The sequence below is a fragment of the Pezoporus occidentalis genome, unplaced genomic scaffold (assembly GCF_034315485.1).
Source record: "Pezoporus occidentalis ecotype Australia unplaced genomic scaffold, CSIRO_AGI_Poc_V1 ctg192, whole genome shotgun sequence".
Taxonomy (NCBI): Eukaryota; Metazoa; Chordata; class Aves; order Psittaciformes; family Psittacidae; genus Pezoporus; species Pezoporus occidentalis.
This window is the reverse complement of record NW_026913771.1, coordinates 297,195-311,212: the sequence shown is the minus strand read 5'-3', so window position 1 is coordinate 311,212 and position 14,018 is coordinate 297,195. Positions and strand designations below refer to the sequence as shown.

Sequence of the window (14,018 nt, the reverse complement as noted above, 5' to 3'; positions counted from 1 at the left end):
TTTTTGGTGCTGCAATGCCATGGATTAAGCAGAGTATTGGAGTGCACGAAGGATGGAATGGAAGCTAATTCTCCAAATGCCTAAATGTTGTAGAAACCATCAGGATGATCTGAAATGCCACAGTCAGCTCTGCTAATTCTGAGTCAGAAGTGGATAGAACTGACACAGGAGGCTTCGAGTGAGATGATGAAAGCATTAAGTGATGTGGAGGTGAAAGATTGGTAAGAGTGGGGCAAATAGATGAAGGGAAGTTAAAAATAAGCATTCAATATTGATATTTTACCCTTTCATGCAGAAGAAGAAAGGCACATCTCCATTTAAAGAGAGAAATATTAATAGAGAGCAATGTTTTGACAAGAGGCATAATCAACATGTGAAACTCTCTGCCATAAGGTCTCATGAAGGGCAAAAAGTGGAGAAGAAAGAAGTAATTGCTATGAGATAACCCCAGATATGTGAGTTTAGATAATTCTTTTATTTTTAGCCTGTTTTCATGGAAATAAGTCTTATGCAATCTGCTGTCTGGGTGCAGGAGGTAATGAGAGCTGGTGTCTGCAAACTCAAAACTGAAATCACTTCTTGCAGTCACACAGCATCTTTTTAAAGCCCCATCAATGTGTACATGTGGGCAAGCACAGATCTCTGCAGAGGCAGAGCCACTGGCTCTACCAGATTGCACAGATGGGTTGTAGGTCAGTACCTCTGGAGGTAAGTCCATGTGCTCTTGCAAAACCAGACCCAGCCCTAGTGAGAATTAGCCTTGAGCCCTGAGTCCTGCTCAGCTCATACAGTATTTCTCTTCCCTGGTTTTCTTCACAGAGACCACAAAATCTTGCCTTAAGGAGCAAGGGGTGCTTGAGGCCTTGGAGTTAATATGGGGAGTGTGGAGAAGGTGAGAGAAGCAGAGGCTGCAGCTATCTCTGGGTGAAGTACATCCCCTGGGCTGGTCTCTAAGCTCTCAGCTATAGAGCTGAGGGTCCTTGAGGTTTGGTAGAGCTGTGCTGGGTGGCTGCAGGACCTGCAGTGTCAAGTTGCCCTCCTTTTGTTGGACCTCGCTAATTCCCTGATGTTTTTCTGCAACCTCTTTCTTGGGGAGAGTTTCTTTTCCACAGGATGGTTTGAGTTGGAAGGGACCTTAAAGATCATCTAGTTTTGCACTTGCCACTCTCTTTCCTAGGGTAGAAGCCAATCAAGCTGGGGGAAGAAGAACTCTGTCTTTGATCCAGTGCCATAGAAACATCCCTGTCCCAGGCTGTGGGTCTTTGTGCAGGATCCTCTGAAGGGCAAGGGATGTTCAGGAATTTGAATTGCAAGCTATCAGCAGGGACTGATTTAGGAATTCCACTTGGAGTGTGGACTTACTCTCATAAAACAAGGGTCAGTGCCAGCTCACTGCAGGGTGAGGCTGGTGGCTCATCTGTGCTTTCCCTGTAACCTTTAGCCACGGGATTCCTTTGCATAATTTTTATCAGTGGTGAGTGTCACTTCCCAGACTGGGGTTGCATAATGCCCTGTGGTTTTCTCTACCCTTGCTTAGGACTGTGTTGTTGGCAGCTTCTTTCTGCCTGTGGTTTCCTTCCTGCTGGTGCATGGTGAAGGCAGAAGGGCTGCTGTGATCCTTTTAGTGCTGCACAGCGCAGGGCCCCACGTGTCTGGCAGCCTCTCCTGAGGAGATGCGGGCAGCATCCCTCTGCCCTGACCCAGGGGCAGAAATCAGCCTGCTTCTGCCAGCTAACAGGGCTTTGGCCTGAGGGTAAACCCTCTGCAGAGCTGGGGAGGCTTTCCTAAGGGAGGCTGCAGACTGAGGCAGTTGTTTCCGCTTTCCTTAGGCCTGGGGGCCAGAAGCAATGCTGCCCTCTTCCAATGATAGAGATTGGCCTTTGTCTTCTCCTCTGGTCCAAATGAATCTTGCAACATTGGCTGGCTGCCCTGTCTGGACACAGGACTTTCTTGCTGCTCTCTTCTCACTCTTGTATCACTTACTTCTTGAAATGAGAGGCCCTAAGAGGCAAGTTCCCCACCCCAAGACTGAGCAAATCTGGGTGTGTGATTACACACTGTCCATGCTGTTCCCGGCTGCGCTCTCAGTGCAGCCCTTCACGTGTTACCATGCCTCAGCTTGTCCCCCTCTGCCTTGCCAGCAGCTCTGTGACCACTCTGCTCTTTTAATCATGCTCGCAGCCCTTGAGGTAATGTGGTTTTTAGACTTTAATTCCCTCATCTTAAGGAGACCCATGTAAGGCAGTGCCAAAAGCACCTGATAATGCAAGTCTAGTGCCATGTTTGATTATCACTGGCTTTCTGATACCTCTCCCGCTCCACGTGAGTTTGCCCTGCTAATCACCAGTGATTCAGAGATGGCCACAGCCTGGCTTGGGAGAAAGTTAGGGGAGTCTTTGGGGTCTTTATGTTTGACTACCCCTGCCTTATCCACCCCTTCCTTCCTTACTTGTTCTTTTACCTTTTCTCACCTGTGTGTACAGTTTATTGTGTTGAGTACCTGACCATAATCTGTTGTTTTGTTCATTCAAAGACAAGCCCAAAAGAGTTTGCATCTTTGACTGCTTGCTCCCCTTCCTAGCTACTGGGTTTTTACTTTCTTCTGGTTTTCAAAGCTGGGGTTTCTGGTCTCCTGGGTTTCCTCCTCTCTTGTGGTTCTCTGCTGGATTAGAAAGTCATCTCCTTACAGAGATCTTCCATGGCAGGAGAAATAAAAACCGTAAGTCATTTCTTCACTCTCCCTTTACATCAGTTCCTTATATTTAATTCCTTAAACACACTCAAATGCAAACTGTTTGCTTTTGCTGAACTGCAATTTCGTAGAATTTGTTGAAATATCCTGGATTCCAGTTACAATGAAAAGTATTTCATCAGCATCTAGGAAGAAGTCCCATCCGGCTCTCATCTAAATGGAGAACTGAAAGCTTGACCAACCACTTCTGCACCAAAAAGGAAATATTTCTGTCATTTCCAGCAGAAATAATCTGTGCAATTGTGAGGTTTCATCTGTGGTTCCTACCGGATGACAGACTTTCCTCTGGTAACTGCTAAAGCTGATGCCCACAGGTCATCATGCTTCTCCTTGTCATTGCAGTGATCTCAGGGTGTGAGATATTCCTTACATCCTGGCATTTGTTGTTTCCCGTTGCTACTCTCTTGCATATCCCATCCCAGCCCTTTTCTCTCTGCTTGGGCAGGCAAAGGGGCTCCCACCAAGCATTGCCTACTGTCATAGCTCATCCCTGCCTGTGACCCTGTGACTTGGTTCTCCTGCCCAAGCCCAGCTCACCCCTGCCTCAGGGCTGCTCTCCCCAGTAGTATCCCATGGGGTTTGGGTAGCTCAGCACCTTGTTCCTACGGTGGACCCAGACAGCAATTGCTGGTTGCCTTCATTATAACAGCCTGTTGCATGCTGATGTTCTCCCTCACACTTCTCCTTGTTAAACAAAGCAAAGCTGGCTCTGGTAAGTGCAGGATTGATGCCAGAATGGGGTGGTTGGAGGGCAGAGGTCTGGGGCAGGTCTCTGTGGGAGACAAAAGGGCCTTAATTTAATGCAGTGGCATTAAACCAGAAAAACTCATGCAGATCTTCAGTCCTCTGAGAAACTGAGCCTTTTCCTTCTGCTCTTGTGTATCCAGCGGCATTTGACAAGCAGATGTATTTACAGCAGGTACTACCTCTCCTGCAAGCCCTTCTCAAATGCCTCAGGTGAAGACACAGGTCACCAAAGGATTTATTCATTTGTAGCCCTAGGTACAGGGTGGCTTAAGCAGAAAGAGCTGAAACATGGCCAGTCGGAGAAGGGAGCTGGAGGGGTTGTTTCTGTTCCTTCCACTGCCCACCTCCTCCTGAAGGTCTCCAGTGAGATGATTTACACCCATTCTCATCTCTGATTCATCTTGCCTAAAAGAAGCAATCATGATTAGGAGAAAACCTAATCCTACACCTCCTCTCATACAAGAGATGCTCAGCATGATGCATTCTTCAGACAGAGACCCCCTGAAAGCAGGAAGTTTATCCCTGCACATGAACAGCGAGCATTGTCGCTGCCATGGAGTGAGGATGAGAGGATGGGTACAACTATTGCTCAGCATCTCCATGAGTTAGACTTTTCCACTGAGTCAGGGCATCAGGAGCTAATCATGCCAGAGCAAAGGTCAGGAGGCAGGGGTTTGCCTGGGAGCTGGGCAGCAAACCCTTTGTGGCACCACAGAGCAGCATCAGGACAAAGCCAGTAAAAAGGGGGGAAAAAAGGAGGAAGGAACAAGTTGAGCAGCTCTTTCTGGATGCACACCAGTGGGATGCTTGGGAATTATCCTCCGGGATTGCAAATGCTGCCCCTTTTCAGTCATGCTGCGATCTCCTGGAGGTTTCATCTGCAAGGCTGCAATGAGCTGATCTCAGGGGGCACCACCAAAATCCTCTCCTCCAGCTCCTGCTTTTAACTCCCTGTCTCCTGACACACATGTATCTGCTTTGTGGGGGGCTAAGCCACTAGAGAGAGCTTAAATTGGAGGAAATTCTCCTGCATGGGAGGACGTGGGCAAGCAGTAACTGCAATAACTTGACTGTCAGGCGGTTGCAGACTGCAGCCTAAAACTGAGATGCCTAAGGAGGTGTAAATCCTCTGTTCACCCTGGGGACAGAGGGTGGCAGGCTAGGCTGCAGCCCGAGCCTACTGCTCCAGCCCTGGAGTGGGGCATGAGCCCATTCCCTACAGGTCATCTGATCCTCCATGTCTCTGCAACCTCTGCAGCCTGAGGATAAAGCTTTTGACCATATTACCAGCAAAAAAGGGGCTAAATGTGAGACACCCCCCCCACCTCCAATGACTTCCAGGTCAACACAACCTCAGTCCTACATGATCTTCCCTTGCACATGTGTCCAACCAAGAATGAGGGCTTTCAGGGGAAATAACTGTGTGTGCAATGCATCACTATGGAGCTAACTCTGTATCCCTGCTGGGAGCAGGGTGAGAAGGGCTGTTTGTGCCAAAATGGGGGCTAAGCTGGGAGCTTTCTCCTGGCAGTGGTTTTCTGCCAGCACCAGAGCCTGGGGGTGTCCATGCACAGAGTTAGCTCCTCAGCCCCCCAGTGCAGCAATGCTGCAAAGCAAATCCCTGCCTGGTGCTTGCTGCCTGCCTGGGAGTGCCACTGGGGCTCTGGCCATGGAGCTTTGTGCCCCAGCCTGGCTCATGGCTGCTGGGGGATCCTTGCGGCAGTGGCAGCGTTGGTGCTGTGGAGTTTGGGGCACCCAAATAGAATCTGAAAGTTGCAGCTTCCCTCTTTGCGGTTTCCATCTCCAGCTCAGCAAATCCGGGTGCTCTGACAGCATTTCCCTGCTACCATGGACTCATTTTCCTTCCTTGAAACCCTGCGCCCGCCTCGCGGCCGGGGATAAAAGGAGGGCACGGCCACAGGGCCGAGCACAGTGCAGAGCCCTGCAGAGCCCAGCTCCAGCCCTGCTCGCAGATCCCTCAGCTCCACAGCACCATGAAGGTCTCTGCAGCCGCTCTGGTCACTCTCCTCCTCGTGGCCGCCTGCTCCCCATCCGAGGCCCATCTTGGTGAGTCCGGCACCGCTGCATCCTCCCTGGGGCTCACTGTGCCATAGGAGCTGCTGGGGCAGACTGAGAGCTCCAACTCCATCAGCAGGGGGAGGGCTGGGAGCAGGAGGCCAACGCTGGCACCCAGGGAACAGGACACAGGAGGGGAGATGGGAGATGGCAAGTCCCCTGGGAACCTGTGTGCCTGGGCTCTCACCAAGGCTCTCTGTCTCTGCCCTTACAGATGGTGTCCCCACCACGTGCTGCTTCACCTACCACCAACGCCCCATCCCACGGCGCCTCATCACCTCTGCCTATATCACCAGCAGCAGCTGCAGCCAGCCAGGAGTGATGTGAGTACCACTGGGGGCTAAGGGGGCGATGGCTGGGGCAGAGGGATGGGGACGTGGCTGGGGACCTATTGCGGGCACCCTGCTGCCCCGGCTGAGCACTCTAACGTGGGACTTGTCCTGGCAGCATGGTCACCAAGAAGAAGGAGCTGTGCACAGACCCCCGGGCGGCCTGGGTGCAGGCACATCTGCAGCACTTCCAGAGCCTGAAGAACTGATCCCTCCCCACTGCCACCCGTGATGTCCCTGGTGCTTCCGCAGCCCTGGGTACACAAGAGAGCACTTGGACTGCAGCCTTCCTCAGTGGGAAAACTTATTCTATTTAACTTATTTAAACAAAGTATTTTTTGCTAAAAAAGGGAAAAAATCCCAAAAATAAATTATATCAAAGTCCTAATTTAAACTGAAAATAATTTAAACCAGATCAATTTGCTTGTTAATGAGGAGTCAGGAGTTTCAATGCCTGAATAAAGTGTTTGTGTTATCAACCCCTTTGTGTGTCTCTGAAGTCCCTGCTGGAGCCCCGACGCGAGAGACAAGAGCCACGGTGACCCCATTGCTCTCCATGCATCCTGGGGTCACTGCTCTCTCTGGAACAGAGCAGCCTCAGCCCCACAGCATCCCCCACAGTGTCCCCCCTGCCCAGCCTGGGTTCAGCTGCGGTGCCACCCATGGGGTGCCACCAGCATCTCAACTGGGTGACCAGTGCCAGCTCCTGTTTGGGAAGCAGCCCGGCATCCCCTGTGGTTCCAGGAGGAGGTTGGGGCCACGGCAGCGGCTCTTGCCCTGCAGTGCTCAGGCACAACCAGCAAAGCCACGTCTGTGAAGCTCCAAGTTGTCTTAGCGAGAACCTGCCCATCTCTAGGGCAGGGCCTGGGAGGGCAGGTTGGTATTGGGGTGTCCTGCAGGGATCCTGGCCTCTTCGTCCCCAGGGCAGGCATCAGGAGCTGGGACACTGCACGAGGGTCCCTGTGCCAGTGGGTCCAGCTCCTGGGCTGGCTGCAAGGGGCAGGGGGATGATGAGCACAGCCAGCCCGTGCCACGCTCCCTCCCTCCATCCCTGGATCACAGCCCTGAGCCTGTCCCCGTGTCCCAAATAGCGGTGATGGCCACATGGCCCTTGGGACCTTGTGTGTGTGTCCCCCGCCACCGGGACAACTGCAGCCCTCACCAGTGCCCGTGTCGCTGCAGCCACAGCATTCCCAGGAATGCACCTCTTCTCCCAGGTTGGAGCAGCGCTGGTGGGTCCTGTGGGAGCCACAGGAGTGGCAAAGCAGCAGTCGCCAGGGCCTGGGGGGGGGGACAATGGGACCCATTGCCACCAAAGGCCCCTGAGATGGATGGGGGGTGCCAGCCTGGTACCTCCATCCCCAGCCAAAGGGGGGAACCACCAGCACTCACCCGTTCTCCTCTGCCCCCTCCCATCCCACGGGGCACAGGCACTGGCTGGTGTCACAGGAGCTGTGCCGCCGATAAGGGTCGGCAAAGGCTCCACCCTCCTCCCAGGCAGCATCCCTGAGGGACCAGGGGAGCGCTCATCCCTGGGGACGTGGGGAGGCAGGAGGGGATCTGCCGGAGCATCGCAGAGGGGGAGGAGGCAGCGGGAGGGCACCGACCTCTCCGGGATGCTGATGCCCAGGCGGAACATCTCTTCTTGAAGGTGACCGTGTCCCGGCAGCAGAGCGGGCAGCGGAAGCGGTGCAGGGCAGAGCGCAGCGCCTGGCCCTGGGGCAGACACAGCATCAGCACCAGCGGTGCTGGGGTCCCGTTCACCCCCCCGCAGCTTGGTGCTGGGGTGACCGCGGGTGCTGCTGCCTCCCTGAATACAGCGGCGGTGGAAGCAGGAGCTGGGGCAGGTGGGACAGAGCAGGGTGTCCGCCACCGCCTCCTGGTAGGTGAGGCACAGGGTCTGGTCCTGCTGCACCGGCCGGTGCTGCCCGCAGAAGGACCTGCGGACGGAGGTGATGCTTCAGCCCCAGCTCTCCTCCATCCCGGCCCTGGCTCTGGTGCCCCGGGGGCGGGGGCACTCACTTGAACTCCCCACAACTGGGAGACGCAGCCCCGCTCGCTGCCGCAGGGGGAGTGGAAGGTGCTGGGACAGCGCCGGGCTCTGCCGGTGACCCCATCGGCAGATGCAGCACCTCTGGGGATAACAGGAGCTGAATGGTGTCAGTGCCGCATAGAACCATAGAGCCTGGAATCAACCAGCTTGGGAAAGCCCTTTAAGCTGACCCAGTCCAATCTTTCCAACAATTGCCCTTCTCTGGACCCATGCAGCTGGGGGCTCCTGTTTGCCCTCATCCAGCACAACCCCACCGCGTTCCAGTGACACCGGAGCACTGATAAATCCACTTTGTCTCTCCCAGTGCCCATTTCCAGAAAACAGGACTTTTTGGATGAAGTGCCATCTGGGTGGTTGCTTGCAGGCAGCTGCCAGAGCATCCCTGGGGGATTGCTGACCTGTGCAGTGCTGGACATAGGGAACGGGGACCGTGATGCTCTCAGGCCTCACCTTCTGTGCCACCCGCTTCAGCTCGTTCTGGCTGTCAGGGCAGAGGAAGCCATAGAAGCCCTCTTCATCGGCCCCTCTCTGGCTCAGCCTGCTGGCGTGGTACTGCAAGAGGGGAGAAGAGGGGATGTGCCAGGGGCTGCCGGCAGTGCGGGGCCGGGGAGCGGCGGGTGCCAGGAGCAGGCATTCACCAGGCAGTTCTCATGGGCGCAGAGCCCACCCTGACGGCAAAGCTGCCCCAGCACCTTGGGGCTGCAATCTGCCCGCTGGCAGAACCCGCACGCTGCAGGGGGACAGCAGCATCACCCCTGCCCTGTGACAGGGTCCCAGCGTAATGCTGGGAGCAGGATGGGGCAGAGACCCCACCGCCTTCCTACGGTGCTTGCATCCACAATGCCCTCTGGCAGGGTGCTGTGCAAGTGGCTGCAGCCAAGGAGATGGCTGCGCCTGGGGATGTTGGTTTGCTCAAAGACCCTCCTGCTCTGGGGCTGTTGGTGGGGCACCCTTGCAGTGTGTGGGGTTTGCGACGCGGCGCCGCACGACGGTTCCGCAAGGGGCATCTGGAATGCGGGGACAGGTGCAGGGCTGTGATACAGGGAGGGAGGGAGGGAGCATGGCACGGGCTGGTGTGTTCATCATCCCCCTGCCCCTCGCAGTGCCCGCATTGCAGCCAGCCCCAGCGCTGGACCCACTGGCACCGGACCCAGCAGCACAGGGGGATGATCACTTCCCTGGCCCTGCTGCTGCACTCTTGCTGATACAAACCAGGATCCCATTGGCCTTCTTGGCCCCCTGGGCACAGACTTGGCTCGGCTTTAGCTGCCTTTTGACCACCACCCCAAGTCATTTCCACCAGGCTCTTTTCCCTGCTGCATGGTGTTGTTGCGACCCAGGTGCAGCATCAGCCCTGAGCCTTGGTGAACCTCACCTGGGCACGGCCTGCTTCACCTTGGAGGGGATCAGCCGTGGCCCTTTGGGTTTCCCTGCCCTTCCAGGGACTCCTGGACTATTCCTGGGTCCCCGTGGTGATAACAAACGCTGATGTGACCCATTTATCCCACAGGATTTATCCAGTCTCACTCCAGCAGCAGATGTGCATGAGATGTTTTATTAAACCTATTGAGCAATGTACAGTAGTGTGCAGTGGGTGTGAGCAGGGAAGGGAACAGAGCCAGCTCCATAATTTCACAAGAACATAGAGCTAACCTTGGGATGCAAATAAATAGAGCTTATGGGGAAGAGAGCTTCACTTGGAGGTCCAGGTTGACTGCTGCTGCTGCTGGTGCTGCTGGAACCAGTGCTGGTCCATGCAGAACCTCTTCCCATTCCGCAGCTCCACGCTGTGGGGAGAGAGGGGCTGTGTTAGATGGGGGAATGTAGGGTCCAGCCATGCCCTGGGGTTCCCTGCAGCATCCTTTCCCCACATCCCCCCAAATCTGACTTTAAGCAGTCTGGAGCCTTGGCTTCCTTCCTGCTTTTCTTGCTGACAGCTGAAATGGGGAATTTTGGGGGTATTTGGGATAGAGCGGTGAGAAGGGAAGTGCATGGGAAGAGCCAGAGCAGTCCTCCCAGCATGGCACCCTTTGGGGCTTGCTTGTCTTGGGGCATCCTCAAACGCAGCGCAAGCAATAGGGAAGGCGGGTGAGTGAGGGTGAGGAGCGGGGAGCCAGGGAGGAAGGCTGGGTTGGGGCACTCACCGCACAGCCCTGTGGGAGCAGTGGGAAGGTGTCTCCTGGTAGCTCTTGATGAAGAGGGCAGGGATTTTCTTCCGGATGAACATGTCCTTGTAGCAGCAAGCGCTATAGGAGCTGCGGACTGAGAGGAGGCGAAAGGGGTTGGTGCTTCCCACCCTTTGCACAAGGGATGGGGGGGTCCCCCTGGGACTCTCTTGCTCCCTTCTGCTACAGGGGGTCCCCTCTCACATCCCTGGCAGTGCTGCTTTGCTCCAGGGTAGGACCCTCCTGTTTCCCTGCCCATGGAGGGCTTATTACTGATCTCCCCAGCCTGGGTGCTGGGTCTGAAGCCATCCCCAAGCCTGGTTTTGCTCATTTGGAACAAGACCAGGTCACCCCTGTGCTTGAGTCACTGGTGAGGCCCCTCAGCCCCCCAGACCCATGGCAGAAGCAGGAGCTGAAGCTCTCATCCCCCTCCCTGAAGTCCCAGCTCCACATCAGTGGAGGAGTCAGGAATGATGCTGGGGCACCCGTGGGGAACGGTTCAACATCCCTACTTACAGGATACACACAGGCTTCCAGTCCAGAGAGCTGCCAGCAGCAGGGAGAGCAGGGCCAAGGAGGAGAGCTTCATGTTCAACCCGGGGCTCGGTCAGCTCCAACAAGCTAGCAGCTCTTGCTGACTCAGGGCCACCGAGAGCTACCTGCCTCTGCTGCCTGCGCTTCGACATGATCTACCCCCGGCCTGGCTTTCCATGACAGCTCTGGACTCTCCCTGGGGAAAGAACCGCCCCGAGGTATTGATAAAGGGCAAGCAGTGAATGGAAATTCCTTGTCCCAGCGCCTCCATCCCCGCGGTACCTGAGGGCTGCTGCAAAGTGTGATGAGCAGCAGCAGCAGTGGGTGATGCGCCGGGGCCAGCAGTCTATTTTGGGGTTGGTTAAACCACACAGGATGATGCTCATGCCTGCCAAAGCCCCGGGTGAGTTCATGTTTCAAACCCAGCCCTTGTCAGCTCGGCTGCAATGCCTCTGCTGTAATTCTGCACTGGGTGAATGGCTTGGCAATGGCTGGGCTTTAGCCCAGCTCACCGTGAGACCCATCGCTGTCTGCCCATTGTGGTGGCTGTGCCCATCATCATGGCACCCATCACAGTGTCAGCGCCCATCACATCTCCTTGTGGCATCCCAGGAGCTCTCACTGGGGACCAGGCAGGCAATCCTGGTAGAGGAGTCTGTACTCATTAAGGTACCTGACAAGGAGCATGGGCTGTGCCTCTTGCCCCTCTCACTGGTGGCTTCCCCAGAGCCCACGTGGATGTGATTTGGCTCCATGCACCCCCCCCATTTCCCTCACTTCAGCTCTTCCCAGCTCCTTACTGACTCCAGCGCTTACATATATGGCTTAATACCAGGTAGGAAACCCAGCAGCAGGACCTGCCTGCTCCCAAGACACTTGCACAGCCAGATGTTTGCATGCATGAGATGACATTTAATTCCCTTCTGTGTGTTGTACAACAGAGAACCATGGAGCTGCTTCCCCTTAACCCCCCTGCTGCTGCCAGGCCAGCGAGCACAGCCTTGACATGCCACTGCTGCCTGTGAGCGGTGCAGGCAGCTGCCTGCATGGAAAGCAAGGCTGAAAGCATGGGGCTGACAGCAGGGCTGGACCCCAGCGCCCCACGGGGTCAGCACACCTCATCCCAGTGCGATGCTGCCCTTTGCCTTTGGGAAGGTGGTGGTGGTCGTCATAACGTGATGGGAAGGATATCCCCGATGAGCTGCTATACCCAAACATGGGGTCCCTGCAGCCACCTCTGCTAAGGGGTGACCTTTGCAGTGTCCTGTTCCCCATGGAGGGGACTCCTCGTGCTGCCTCCGGCCGCCCCGCTAGCTGGGAATGGAGAAGGAGCTGACCGGGAAGCTCTGCTGGTACTTCTTTACCCAGGCCCTGCTCGCCTGGGTGCAGATCTCCTTCCCACTCCTCACCCTGAAGCTGGGGCAGAGAGAAGACGTGGTTAGCAGGGTGCTGGTACAGGGACCCCAGCGCTGAGTCTCTGAGGGGCTCAGGATTGAACCCCCCAAAGCAAGGCACCGGGTCTAGAGGCGTTTCACCCCCTGGGCTGGGTTTAGGGTACTCACATCACTGCCTTGTGCGGGCACTCGGGGCTGGTGGGGTAGCAAGCGACAATGTTGTCCCTCTTGATCCTTCTCATCTGGAAGTTGAAGCAGCACTTGTCCGGCACGGCCGGGGCTCCTGGGGACACAGCACAAGGTCAGCTTAGCTCAGACACCCCCCTCTCCATCTCATCCCTCCCATCCCCACTGCAGCTCCTTAGGGGGACCCCCCCGTCCCCCATGCACAAAGCAAACCCACGTCCCCAGAGCGCTCACTCTGTGCCGGGCTCTGGCAGCAGAGACAAGCGAGGAGGAGGAGGAGGAGGGCGCAGAGCCCCGCGGCTGCCTTCGCCATGCTGGGCTGCGGGAGGCTGCTGTGAGCGGGGTCAGGGCCAAGGGGCTGCCTTTATGGAGCAGCAGCGGGGCCGGCTTCCCCCAGGGCCCGCAGTTACGTGTGCAGGGGGAGGACCTGGTCCCCGGCCACGTCCCAAAGCACAGAGGGTGAGCAACGCTCATCCCCTCCCTGCACAGCCCCAAGAAGGGGGGAATCTGCTCCCAGACCATGCTTTGCCCCCCGCCCCGAGTGGGATTTTCCCTTAGCAGTGTGCAGGCTGGTGACCAGGCTGCTCCCAAGGTTTGGCTCCACATCCCCGTTCCCTTGCCAGGCTGAATGCCCCATGGTAGGAGCCCCAGGGTGGGCAGAGGGTACAGAGATCTCCTTTTGGATGGGGCCAGGCCAGATTCAGCATCCTGCAGGGTCCCCAGCAGCCACACCCCCCCACAATGGTCCATGTCCTCCCCTTGCACCACAAAGGTTTACATCCGATTGCTTTGCACTCTGGCCCTGGGACAAACACCTAAATATCCCCTCCCAAAAAAAAACTCATAGAAACCAGTTCCTGTCTGGTTGCAGCAGGCATGTACGCAGCTCCGTGCTGGGTCTGGGGCTGTTTGGCAGGGCTGGGAGAGGCCGTGCAGGTGGTTCCGCTTCTCTCCCCCCGGCGCCGAAGCAGCAGCTCATGTTCTTGGCCACGCTGAGCTGGGAAAGGCAGGGGCCAGGCTGGGGCTTCCTCAGTGGATTTGGCCTGGCTGCAGCTGTCCACAAAGCCCCCTCTCCCCCCCAGCCCCGGCAAATCCCAAGCGCATCCCAGCTGCCGGCAGCTGGTGAGTGGTGGGAAGCAATGGGAAGATGCAGATGTGCATCCCCGCCAGCCCGGCTGTGCTGCATGAGGATGGGGATGCTGCTGGCACCCCGATGGCCTTGTAGGTACCCTGGTCTGCAGTGCACCTCTATTGTAGAGACTTGGCTGGGGAGGGCATGGGGTGCTGGTCCAAGCAGGGAAAGGTGGGAATGGTGGGGTCATGTGTGTGCTTCCATGTGTTGCTCTCCAAAGCCACTTCCCAGAAATCAGCCTCTCTTTCTGGTTGGGCGCATGTGGGATAACAGTGGGATAGAGCAAGTGGGGCTGGGTGATTCCCCAGGGCTTGGGGGTGCAGACAAGGTTGTGTTTCCATGCTTGGCTGGTGGAGCGAAGCACAGTCACGTCATCATCCCAAATCCCATTTAATCTCTCCCTGGGGAGACTGTAGGAAGTGGAGGAATGTGGATGACTCTGGTCATGGTCCGGCGCAGCTGCCTGGCTCGTCTTTCTCTTCCTGGATCCATTCTTTCCTCTTACCCCCTTTCTCATCCCCTTGCACAGAGGAGGTCCTGGCCCGACTGGGATAAATGTGTCCCTTTAAGGGCAGCAAATATTCGCTGCAATAAGAAAATGAAACAGGAGCTCAAGCAAAAAGGTTCCGTTGGACTGGGAAAGGCCCCTG

At 56.2% G+C, this 14,018-nt stretch overlaps 3 protein-coding genes across 3 annotated transcripts; 1 reads left to right on the top strand and 2 right to left on the bottom strand.

The window, feature by feature from the left end:
• The first annotated feature begins 5,408 nt into the window (after positions 1 to 5,408).
• On the top strand, positions 5,409 to 6,383 carry LOC134162804 (C-C motif chemokine 3-like). The gene is made up of 3 exons (XM_062617039.1): positions 5,409 to 5,566; positions 5,790 to 5,898; positions 6,023 to 6,383. The coding sequence occupies exons 1-3, from the start codon at positions 5,494 to 5,496 to the stop codon at positions 6,111 to 6,113; spliced, it is 273 nt and encodes a 90-aa protein (XP_062473023.1). The 5' UTR covers positions 5,409 to 5,493; the 3' UTR covers positions 6,114 to 6,383.
• Positions 6,384 to 6,756: 373 nt separating this feature from the next.
• LOC134162864 (PHD finger protein 7-like) lies at positions 6,757 to 9,251 on the bottom strand. The gene is given in 11 exon segments (XM_062617160.1): positions 6,757 to 6,894; positions 7,023 to 7,185; positions 7,297 to 7,410; positions 7,512 to 7,551; positions 7,554 to 7,624; positions 7,719 to 7,874; positions 7,940 to 8,020; positions 8,022 to 8,038; positions 8,408 to 8,509; positions 8,596 to 8,687; positions 9,209 to 9,251. Coding segments are annotated over 11 exon segments (1,017 nt in total).
• A 2,296-nt stretch (positions 9,252 to 11,547) lies between these two features.
• Positions 11,548 to 12,611, bottom strand: LOC134162809 (C-C motif chemokine 4-like). Its single transcript, XM_062617046.1, has 3 exons — positions 12,471 to 12,611; positions 12,219 to 12,333; positions 11,548 to 12,072 (listed from the first exon to the last, which is right to left on the bottom strand). Exons 1-3 carry the CDS (start codon positions 12,547 to 12,549, stop codon positions 11,967 to 11,969), a joined length of 300 nt encoding a protein of 99 aa, XP_062473030.1. The 5' UTR covers positions 12,550 to 12,611; the 3' UTR covers positions 11,548 to 11,966.
• Between the last annotated feature and the right edge of the window lie 1,407 nt (positions 12,612 to 14,018).